This window comes from Anguilla rostrata, chromosome 18 (genome assembly GCF_018555375.3).
Source record: "Anguilla rostrata isolate EN2019 chromosome 18, ASM1855537v3, whole genome shotgun sequence".
Taxonomy (NCBI): domain Eukaryota; kingdom Metazoa; phylum Chordata; class Actinopteri; order Anguilliformes; family Anguillidae; genus Anguilla; species Anguilla rostrata.
This window is the reverse complement of record NC_057950.1, coordinates 25334550-25347078: the sequence shown is the minus strand read 5'-3', so window position 1 is coordinate 25347078 and position 12529 is coordinate 25334550. Positions and strand designations below refer to the sequence as shown.

Genomic DNA, 12529 nt, shown 5'->3' with positions numbered 1-12529 from the left:
CATTTATATTTACATTCTTTTGGTAGTTTGCTTCAGAGACTTTACCCGAGTCGTGTTCCAGCCAGGCGGGACGCTCATTAAACGGAATGGGCAGAGTCTGAAGCTGTGCTTCTTTACGTCGAGGCTATGAACCCGTAATGAATGAATCTAAAATGCGCCCAGAGTCCCCCTGTGCCTCGCGCGGCTGACGCAGGAAATCATCACGTTTGACACCTGTGCCTCTCCGGGCCGCTCTCCCGCGCGACCGAACCGCCGCGTCCAGTCTGGAGACGGCCGGCGAATCGGTGGGGCCGTACCCGCGCCTGCTAGCCCGTTAGCCCGCGCCGCTATCGAGAGCCGCCGCCCGTGATTTATGAGTCTGAGCGCGCTCCTCCGAGGGGATAATTATCCAATCTGGGCCTGTCATGGGCAATGAGGGAGAGGAGAGACAGAGGATCCATCTTCTGCTTCCCCCCCCCTCCCTCCCTCTTCTCTTCCTCCATTCATCCCTCCATCCCCTCCCTTTGTAAATAACGCTGGTTTGTGAATGTACGGGACTCTTTATTATCCTGCACCTGTACAGCAGGCTTGTATGCGGGCTGTCTGTTAAACTGTCCACAGAAGGCTGGTGTGTTCTCACACCAATTGATATTGACCTTTAAAGATATACAGCTGGTTTCTGTGTGTTGGGGGATTATTTCTCAGTATTTAGCTGTAAGCCTGGTGTCTATGTATAGAGGATTCTTTATTACTCTGTTCATTTAAAACAATACTTATTTCCATGTTAAAACACACTGAGGACCAGGTGAATTTCACATCATGTGATGTGTAACAGCAGCATTAGGTTTGCATTGTAATCTTACATCCAGTAATCCAGTTTTCTAATTGGACTTTTAGTCCAATTAGAAAACAACCGAAAGCAAAGAACTGAAAGAGTAGGAGGGAGAATTTCGACTGTGGGGCATGGGGAGGTTTAAGGGTTAAACATGTCATATCTCCGTGCAGATCAGCCCGGAGAAAGAAGCTGTACCAGGCTGATTTGGCACCCTATTTCACTTACCTCGTTACAGCTGTAAATAGTAACACACGTTGTCTGGAGAGACAAAAATAGATACGATATGTCCACTTCCTGGATATCTGCTGATTGGGGATGAGTAGGGGGTAGCACATGATATGCACACTAATAACTCCACTCTGTGTGTGTGTGTGTGTGTGTGCATGTACATATTCATAGCTGTGTTAAATGTGATATGTGCTGCCATTGTATGAAGTGAAATGTACTGTATATGTACACTACATGTCTGACCATGCCCAAATTTCTTCCATGTAGAAGAAATAATAGAAATCACTTCTGAGCTCACTTAAGATATGCCTCATGATGCACACTATACACACAACACACAAAGCACAAGACATTGCACAACTGTAATAACGAGCCAAATTATTACATGTTGATAATTGAAAATGAAAATATTGATACTTTCAACATATCGATCTTTCATTAGGTTAGTTTAGGGACATATGGTGTCTTGTTTTCAGAAAAAAAAAATTCAGAGTCAATATCTTTTCTGTCAAGCTGATTTGCTTATGGCTAATAGTGCTACAGTATCTGTGCTATCCACCTCCTTGTCAGTTCTGTGCATTATAATTAGTAAAATGAATTAGAAAAAAATGGTCCAGGTCCATCCAAGGCATGAGACAGGGGAGGTTTAAGTCTTTTGTGTAATGTTGGGTCACAGGATGTTCTGTCTGTTGTTGTCCCATAGTGGTTATGTCGGAGCAGGTGGAATAGGAGACGATGGTCTCTACCCAAACTGCACTGGGGGTGCGGCAGGCTACATTGACAGGTGGTTGCTAGGGGACAACATTTACAGGCACCCTACATGCAAGGTAAGCTACTTTTTCTCTGGGTTCAAAATGGTCTCCCCCTGAAAATGTTGAAGGTTTAGAAAACTTCATAAAAGGCACCAGGTTCCATGATGGAACTGCGGCCGGGTTTTGAATCTTGACTGTTCTGGTGCTGATTATGACCAAAACATTAATATGTAAAATTACGCAAATACACTACATGGTCAAAAGTATGTGGATACCTGACATCCAACATCTCATCCAAAATTATAGGCATTAATATGGAGTTGGACCACCCTTTTCTGCTATAACAACCTTTTGTTATAGCAAGATGTTGACCATTGCTACGGGGATTTGCTTCCATTCAACCAGAAGAGCATTATTGATGTTGGGAACTGTGATTAGCTTGCAGTTGGCTTTCCATTTGAACCCAAAGGTGTTGGATGGGGTTTAGGTCAGGACTCTCTGCAGGCCAGTCAAGTTCTTCCACATTGTTCTCAACAAAACTATATCTATATGGACCTCCCTGTGTGCCCACGGGCATTGCCATGCTGAAACAAAACAGGAAAAGGGCTTCCTCAAACTGGTTTGGGAGTTGGGGAAGCACAGAATCATCTAGAATGTCATTGTATGTTGTAGCATTACGATTTGCCTTCACTGGAACTATGGGGCCTAGCCCAAACCATGAAAAACATCCCCAGACCAAGGGGTGCCCAGGTCCTTTTGGTAATATAGTGTATGTGTTTGCTTACTCTCCATATAAGATTTGCAGTGATATTTTTAATCAAGCATGTTGATTAACTGAAATTATTCATTACAATAAGGAGAACACACTAGCTCCTGAGCAGAGTATCAGAGTCTATGGGTGGAGCTGGCTAACAGGAGTATCAGGGCCTCAGTGTAGAGCTGGCTAACAGGAGTATCAGAGCCTCAGTGTGGAGCTGGCTAACTGGAGTATCAGGGCCTCTGCGTGGAGCTCACTAACAGGAGTAACACAGCCTCAGTGTGGAGCTGGCTGACAGGAGTATCAGAGCCTCAGTGGGGAGCTGGCTAACAGGAGTATCAGAGCCTCAGTGTGGAGCTGGCTAACAGGAGTAAGACAGCCTCTGTGTGGAGCTGGCTAACTGGAGTATCAGAGTCTATGGGTGGAGCTGGCTAACAGGAGTATCAGGGCCTCAGTGTAGAGCTGGCTAACAGGAGTATCCGAGCCTCAGTGTGGAGCTGGCTAACAGGAGTATCAGAGCCTCAGTGTGGAGCTGGCTAACAGGAGTATCAGAGCCTCAGTGTGGAGCTGGCTAACAGGAGTATCAGGGCCTCAGTGTGGAGCTTGCTAACGGGAGCATCGGAGCCTCAGTGTGGAGCTGGCTAACAGGAGTAAGACAGCCTATGTGTGAAGCTGGCTAACTGGAGTATCAGAGCCTCAGTGCACAGCTGGCTAATTGGAGTATCAGACCCTCTGGGTGGAGCTAGTTTAGAGGGACACTGGAGCCTGAGTGTAGACTTGGCCTGGCTCCTTGCTGTCGATTTGTGTTCTGCTGATGTGGCACTTTTCTGTCTGAACCTCATTTTACCCACAATGCCTTTGTGTCTGCCAGGATTTTTGGCTCAGACTCCTGCAAAGACTTTTAAAGAACACATAAAAGGCATCAATCTGCATGTAAGCATAACCGACATCCCAACCCCCCACCCCCACCCCCCACCCCCCCACTCCAACTCCCTAGGAAACTCTGCAATAACAAGCAAAGAGCCAAGTCTAATAGTCTGCGGGCAATAAAGCACTCAGGGATCTGTGTTCGCAAGTGTTCGATCAAACTTACCGAGGATCAGCGCGACGGCAAGAGAAAGCATGGCTTTTCTTTCGTGTTTTAAGTAATCATTCATTTCTAACAGTTTAGACTCCTCCTGAGACACACTCGGGCATTAAACGGTTAAAGAGAGAATCTGAGTGTGCGTATCGCCACCACAGGGTGAGGAAACAGTGTTTTGTTTTGACTGCTTAGAGTGCAATTAAGCACTAATCAGGACATCAACAGGGCCACGAGACACCGTTCCTGAATACAGAGCTCGCTAATGCTAACATTAGTTTTCGGCGCTGGGTTTTACCGACGCACAAAACAAGAAAACAAAAACATAAAACAAGATCCAACGAATGGCTTTAGTTAAAATATAAACCTGTCTTTGAAAACAGTCCTGTTTTTTTTTGCTCCTGTTTTCTTCTCCCAGTCTATTAAAATCTTATTCCGCGACTCAGAAAAGAATTGATATTCTCGTAGTTTTCTTGGAATATGCTGCCGAAGGGTCACGCTATTAACATTAATTGGCGCATTACGCTGCTGATGTGCGCCCTGTAATCCACGGCAGGTTCGGTGGGCAGGGGCTGGCTGGACTGCGCTTCGCGGGAGGTTTCGCATACTGATTGTCTAATCTGTTTTTTTTTTCTTTTTTTTTTTTTACCGCCGTCTCGCAGGAACTCTACCGCACCACCCAACCCTTCGACCCCGAGGGGGTTCTGGGTACAATCAATTCCGTGGTAATGGGATTCGCCGGCATGCAGGTGAGCTGCGATCATGATGATGATGATGATGATGATGATGGAAAAAAGGCCCTTCCTCCTAATACAGGCCCTTTATGTGGTAATGATCTCATTCAATGCATGATTGCATCCTTTTTTTATATCACAGAATAAGCCAATCAATTTCCCCCCTCTCTCTCTCTCTCTCGGAGAGAGCTGAGGTAAAGCCATTGGGGGATTGACATAATAGCCCGTACATTAGGATGACGTATGTCACATCCATGTAAAAATGACAAAGAAATCTTGATTGATGGCAGAATGAGGCACGTGAGCCGCATTGTACTGGTGATTTGCTGGCTGTTTTGCCTCCGCAAATTCACTTTGTCACTTTGGTCTCGTTGGGCGTGCTGATATCATCTAGAATTAGAGCACACGGATTTGAGTTACAGAAGCAACAAAAACAACCACTCACGCGCTTATAGGTATGGCAACGTTCGCCTAATCCCCCTTTTTTATTAATTAATCGATTGTAGCCTATTAGCCAGCGGCTGCGTGCAAAAATCATGCCGTGCAAGATTTAAATCTACATTTAACGAGTGAAACCGATCCTTAATAAGAGACTTAAGAGTCAAGGACACGCTCGTGAGAGAGCGGGCGATGGAGACGGGTCTCTCTCTCTCTCCCGGGGTCTGAGCTCCGCGCGGCTCCAGCTGCACTCCGCTAATGAAAGAGCGCGGAGCGGAGAGGCGCGGACGGACGTGAGAGTCTGCGGCCGGGGCCGACGGGCCAGTCGCCCACCCCACCCCCCCCCCCCCCCCGGCCTCCGCTGGCGTCCGCGCTGCTTTCACACAACAGCTCTGTCGCGGGGGGGATTTGCTGCGCAAACAGGCCGCATTGTTCTATTCCCGGCGGGGAGGAAAAGTAGCCGCGCTCTTGTTGACGGCGTCCATCAGTGAGTCGCACTCTCCGCGCCAGGTGCCCGCTCCTCCGTGTGATCTTAATTTCCTCGGCTGGGTCCCGTTAATCGTCGCTGAATTAATCAGGGCGTGCGACGACTGGCTGGTCACATCTGGGGCAGCGAGCGGGAAAAACGCTCCGTGCTTCCAGGGAAGGGAGAGGCGGGAAAAACGTTCCGTGCTTCCAGGGAAGGGAGAGGCGGCATCACAATATCACAGCAGCGGTTTTCCTTTTTTTCTTTTGGTTTTTTGTTTTGTTTTTCTTATCCCGAGTTTATAAAGCGCTCCTTAAGACAGCGAGCGTATGTGTTCAAGCCTATATCTCCCACATATTCCCTGCAGGATTTTAACCCATGACAAGCTTTTCATTAGTTTATTTTATTACGCAGTCAGTTCTGATACACATCTTGATTATGTAACTGTTTACTAGAAAACATATTGGGATAAATAAAAGCATTAAAGCCACATATTACTAGTTTCTTCAAATATTAGCCTTGATTTTTACTGTAGGTATGAACCATGGAATACTAAATATGTAAAATGACAATGATAATAAAGTAGCTTCCCTATCCTTAAACATTCTTGCCTGCTCAATGAGTTTTATAACTTTATTCTAAAAGTAATTTCACTACAGCAAATAACGGTAGTAAATAATGGCATTACGTTCCAGAGCATTGCACTTTCTTAATTGCTAAATATATCCAGGACAATCTTTATTCCAAACTGATTAAAGTAAGATCATCTGGAATTAAACAGAGAAAGATCCTCCATCCATAAAATTAAAACAGTAACTTTGATCAGTTATCGTAACTAAGAGTGAATGCTGATGTTTCTAATGCTATCATCGTCCTGTGTGCTGTATTCTTTCCCACTGAAGTGTACTCACTGGTTTAACTCTGAACCTGTGACCTTTTCAGGCTGGGAAGATTCTCCTCGTTTACCGTAAAAGGAATTCCTGCATCCTGAAACGTTTCCTGATCTGGGCCACCCTGCTGGTAAAATGTGCCTGTTTCAAAGCAAAATGTGTTTCACTGCAACGCTTGAATGCCAGTTTTTCCACATCACACCACTGTGTTACTGTTTATTCAGCTTTGGAAGTCTAATGTGCCTGCACAGTTGCACAATCATAAAAATAAGAATATTAATTATTGTATTATATTATTGTAATACAAGCTGTCAATGATAATAATAATAATAATAATAATAATAATAATACAAATTCTAACAACAACAATAATAATATTATTAATAGTAATAACAACAACAACAAAATGATAATAATGACAACAACAATAATAATAAGAATAATAATAACAGTAATAATAAGAATAAGAATAATGATAATATTTATTATATTATTATTATTATTATTATTATTATTATTATTATTATTATTATTAACAGCTTGTGAGTTTTCTACCTTTTTTTCTTCCAGAATTTACCTATTTACTTTGTAGCTGTTAAGGTTAAATGTTAAATTTATTCTTACTTTAGATTAATAAGCATATCAGTTTAAATTAGGTTCACCAATATGCTGCTGATTCACTTTGTTACTTAATTTAATTTGGAACTATTACCTCTCAGTGCACTTCATATTCAATAACTTTTGTCTATAACAGGTTACAGTAAATATCTTTACAGTAAAGAAAAAGAAAAAGTAGAAAATTTTCATGTGAAAAGCAGAGTGGCTGATGGATATCTTTTTTTGTTTTTTGTCAAAAATATTTTGACTGCGGTTTGGGGTTTGAAATCGAACATCTGCGCATGATTTATATTTGTCACATTATGTGTTTTATGGATGAAGGCCTGCTAAGTTATTGCGTAAGATGCATTGTTGTGAAGTTTGATTTATGCCTTCCAGAAATGATATTAGACGGACCCCTGTGAGGTCACATGCCCAGGGTCTGTTCATAGCTGTGACTGAGTTCACAGTTAGTGAATTTTGAGATGTGTTTTGTTTCTGGGGTGAGAGGTCCTGGAAAGCTCCATGTCACTCTTATTGATATATTTTAACCATTTGTCAGGGATAGTGTACAGTTATAAACATTCATTAAACGTCATTCTTTGCACCTTATACCGTATAATCACGGGATTAGTTCCTATTTAGAACATGAATGAATAATCATAATGGATGTTTATGTGGATGTTTATTTCAAACTCTGTTCGCCCCTTGGTGCATAACATTCTGTCAGTGCTGCTCTAACTGTAGCAATGTATGAATACCCTCTGGTCTCAGCTACTTATCAAAGGCTGGTATTCTGATGTTATTCATGTAATTTGGTTAAGAGGTGGGCGGGGACTGTGGGCCAGTGTACGGAAGCGTTGGGGAAGGGAAGAGGAGATGAGAAAAAAAAAGAGATAGAAAAGGAGAAGACAAAGACTGTGCTGTAGGCCTTGGTGTGAGACCAGGACCAGACCAGCTTGTTCTTTTAGAAAGGTCTGAACACAGTGCCTTTTGTGGTCAGTGGAACCCATGGGCTCGTCTTTGGCAGGGGGGGCAGGGGCTGCCGTGGAACCGTTTCAGAATTTCCCTTCAAAACACTCCAGTTATTTTTCCTCCAAAACACAACGGTGGAGAAAAAATGCGCGTATCGGGTGTCAGGAAGTCCCTTCCTCTGGGGAAAAGCCATGGATGGAAGATCCTTCCTGAGCTGGCCTTAAACCAATTTGTCCATGAATTATCTTCACATGTATAATGCAGTCAATAATAGGGGGGGAAAAAAACACTTAAGAGGCAAAAAAGGAGACATTTTAGCCTCATTACTTTGTTTTTATAATTATTATTATATTTGCTAGTGAAGACGTATCCACCACCAGAAGCCCGTGCGGTGTTAGTCAGCTTGCTTATGTCCGTTAGCACAGGTGGTAATTAGCTGCTCTGTGCCCTGATCACTTACGCAGGAATGTGGGTGGTGACAGAGAGGAGCTGTCTGCTGGAGGACTGCTGACCATAGATATAAAACTGCTAGATTGGTGCAAGTGCTCCATCAGATGTGAGTTCCCAATTCATGTCTCGGATAGATGCCCGCAAAGGGAACTAAGCATTATAGGTGCTCATTTTTGCCTTTATTAATCAAAACTGCTTTTGTTAGAGATTTTTAAATGGGTTGCTTAATGAGGCAACTGCTTAATTCATAGCCATTATTGAGCTGTCAGTTCTATAACCATGCTGGAAGATCTCAGTTCTCAAAATTACTTTTTCAGGAAGAGGAACCTTACACATTGACATTTTAAAAACACTATACGAAAAGGTGCCAGTTTCACAGACAGCTGTGGCATACATTCTAACGATACATTAAATGTATAGCCGCTCACACCTACCCATTCTTTAGTTGTAAATTAAAAGCTAGATTAAAGCAATGTAAAGCTGTTTAATTTAATGGAGTTACTGTATAACTGCAGCAATGCCTTTGATGGTAGAATCTAAAACGCCTAAAACTGATTAAACTTGATTTAAAGCTGGGCTGATTTTTTTTTTTAGTAACCATGGTAATGACAATTATTGTGCACGCTACTTTCTTTGCGAGAGTCATTGACCGTCCACTTATTGTTGGTCTGACTTAAGTAAATGGTAGTTGATAGTCCCTATCAAACATTGATATGTCCAATTTAGAGTGAAGGGAACCATTTATTGAATTTTATTTAACCTTTATTTTGCCAGGAAGTCTCTCCGAGATTAAAATCTCCTTTGCAGGGGAGACCTTGGAGGTAATCGACAGGGCAAATTGAATAAGTGCAGTGCAGTACAGTACCAGCTGAATGCACACAACATTTAATCCTCCCCTCTGTGGAGAAGGAGATTCACAGACGTCGCACGTAAATCACATACATTTCAGAAAACGTGCACCCTTTGAATGTAAAAATATTTTGAGCACAGGCTATTTGGCTCATGTAGGCTCATCATTTTGAGTTTATTTTGACCAAATCTGTAATTTGTGGAGTCATGTAGGTTATTCGGAAAGCCTGCTGTCTAGAGAGCACCCATCACTTTGTCCTGAACAAGGGTATCTTTATGCTATTAGCCCTGCACAGCAATACCATGCATTAAAATCTCTCTGTGTGGTAAAAAGATGCTTCTACTTCTCAATGGGGAATCTACTGTACCTCCAACTAATTTCCACCGATGCACCTTGTTCTGCTGATGATACAGCTTTGAAGGAGGGGAATGTTTTTGGCTGCATGTCATCAAGCATAACAGCATGTTAATTTTCTGCCCTTGGAAATAATGTCCCATCTTCTTTAGCATTTTTATATTTATTAATTTATTCTTTTTTTTTATAAATTTGGTGCCCAATGTGTGGCTGAGTATATCTACTTCCCACCCCAATTAGGGATGGCAGAGTGATGCAGAATAGCTCTGTTGCCTCGCAAGAAGGAGGTTTCTGGGTTTGAGTCCCGACCGTCCTCTCTGTGTGGGGTTTGCACGTTCTCCATGTCCGCATGGGTTTCCTCCGGGTACTCCAGTTTCCTCCCACACCAAAACGACATGCATGTTCAACGCCCTGGCCTCAGAACTGGAGTTGGTCCCCGGGCGCTGCACTGTGGCTGCCCACTGCTCCCAAGTTTCCTGGATGGGTCAAATGCAGAGGACAAATTATCCCACAGGGTTCAATAGTAAGATAATAAGTATATCTTATCTTAATATATAAACGAGCCATCCAGAAACCATTCTTTAGCATTTAAATCTGCTTTTGAATTATTTCCCAAAGACAAACACTGATGCAAGTGTGAATACCATTATGTGGTTTTTAATTAGGGGAGAGATATCTTTCTTTTCTTTCCTCAGTACCTGGCTCTGTACAAGGTCTGTGGCTCATCTGTGCCAGCTGCCTGTCCTTGTCACTGGGAGAGTGAAGGTCGCTGAGTGCCCAGACTAGGCACGTACCTCTGCCGCGTTGGGGGCAATTCAGTGGGCATGAGGGAGTTTTTCCACAACCACCAAGGAGTGAAACATATCCCACTCAAAAACTGCACTGTAGCCCAAGACCCAGTGTTTTGCATGATTAAGACCAGGCATGTCATTGAAGCACAAATAAACACAAGACAAGAGATATTTGCTCATCCTGAACTGAATATTTATATATCAGTACTTGCCTGCCAAAATTGAAACTGCCAGTTCATGTAATTTTGATTACTTTCTTTATTTACTGTACGTCATGTGCAGCTCTCTCTGGGACATGATGTGCCCCACAGTCCAGAACAAATCCTGACGCTGACTGTAAAAAAAACACTGAAACGAAGCGGTATCAGACCTGTAGCGTCTGACAATGCTTTTCGTCTTGTGACAGAGGAGACGCTCTGTGTTCCTGTATTTTTAAAGATGAATTAAGCATTTATATTAAGTGTTTTAAACTCAGCGGCTGCCCGACGCCAACTTTTCATTAATGTAGCTAAAATAACTGCTGCTGTGTCTTGCATCTTTCGATATAAATTGTGTAATTTTGTGGAAAATCCCCGGTGTGCTGCTCCTGCTCCCTCCCAGGGCTCCGAGGCGCCCCGGTGTCATTTTGGGATTTTAAATGCAATATTCTCCGCCCCCTCCGGCGAATCTGTCCATTATATTTCCTGCGCATTGAATTATGTTGAATATTCTGCTGGTGCGGGAGGCGCGGGAGGGCAGATATGAATGAGCTCCATTACCCCCCCTGCCCCCGGGCCCTGGGTGATGGAGTAAAGTGCCAGGGTGCGAAAGCGATGCTCCCGCGCGGCCTAGCCTAGCGTAGCGTGGTGCGCGCTCACCTGCCGGTTTATTCCCCTCTAATACTGCGCCCACCGCGCTGGACTCCAGCGGCTGGAGCATTCGCCACACGGCCATTTTACAGAGTCGTGCTTAAAATTCAGCATGGAGTGTCAGTACGGTTTACTGTGCAGATTAGCAACAACAACAACAACAACAATAATAATAATAATAATTACTATTATTATTGTTGTTGTTACTATTATTATTATTATTATTATAGATCACTGTAAAAGGTCAAACATTTCATAATACTAGTACTTCAAAATTGATTCATTGTTACAGTTATATGTATATATATATATATATATATATATATATATATATATATGTGTGTGTGTGTGTGTGTACACAGACCATCTATCAAGTATCTACTACTGATGCATTCTTATGGACTGTCTATCACAAACACCCTTCATTAGAGCAGCTGATGCTGCTACGTTCCCAGAGGCTATCGAAAGCGCATTCGCACAAGTCATCTATCACCGCTGAATCTCACAGAATGCTATCACACACACACACACTCACAGACTCGCAGAAAGGTTTCCGATTCTGATTCCTTTAAATTGTATGTAAAAACATTTGCAGATCGATAGCGCTTGTGGTTTAAGGGTAAATATTATCACGCTTGTTATGTTCTGCGTAGCGGAAGATGCATAGCACAGGGCTGCTATTGCTGGGCTTGCTGTATGGCTAGCAGGGACCTTACGGTAATTACCACTCTTCCTGGGACGGTCATAAGATCCCATCGGCACGGGGTGTGGATGGGTCCGCTTTCGCCGTGTCTGTGGGGACACGCGGAGCAGGGTGAGTGGGGGCTGGGATGTGTGTGTCCTGAGCAAACATCTCTGGACCACAGAGGTCAAAGAGGGCAAAGAGGGCAGACCTGCTCTTTGATCTGTGTCTGCTGTGCATTCCGCAAAACAGCCCTGGGATAAGAAGGGTACTTCTTATTATTTTTATTATTACTGTTAATGTTTTGTAATAATAATAATAATAATAATAATAATAATAATAATAAAGCAACATTTCATATATTATTATTATTATTATTATATTTATTTATTTATTTACTTATTTTTTTCATGCAACTTGTAACTTATCACAATTATCTTACATAATATTTTACATTTTTGGAGCATTATTGGACTGGTGTTTGGAGCATATACTGTGGCTGATATATGGGTCGTATGTCCCATTGTCTCATGTATTAGCTTGAATGCATCAGCTTCAGGTACAGTGGATAGTGAACGGACGCAGTCGACCTGTGAAGCAGGCTCTGGGATGCAAACCGGGTCAGAGAGCGGCGCATTCAGGTCATGTTGCCGCTGTTGTGTGAGGAGGTGCATGGGGAGAGAAAGCGAGCTTCCATCTTCTGAAGCCTCAGAGCAGCGCGTTCTAATAAACAGGGCGCGGAATTAATTAAAAGTCAACGATCGGAGGGTCGGGGGCCGAGAGATTGGAATCGAGCGATTGCCCCAGATACCAGCCGCGCTC

At 43.2% G+C, this 12529-nt stretch overlaps 1 protein-coding gene across 1 annotated transcript in view; it reads left to right on the top strand.

Annotated features, from left to right (window-relative positions):
- si:dkey-192p21.6 (uncharacterized protein LOC565246 homolog) overlaps positions 1–12529 on the top strand; it is a 46672-nt gene that overhangs the window by 28514 nt on the left and 5629 nt on the right. Inside the window, exons 13-15 of the mRNA XM_064318176.1 lie at positions 1746–1869; positions 4295–4381; positions 6213–6290. Of these exons, the coding sequence (XP_064174246.1) occupies positions 1746–1869; positions 4295–4381; positions 6213–6290 (289 nt within the window). The remainder of the gene's footprint in view (positions 1–1745; positions 1870–4294; positions 4382–6212; positions 6291–12529) is intronic.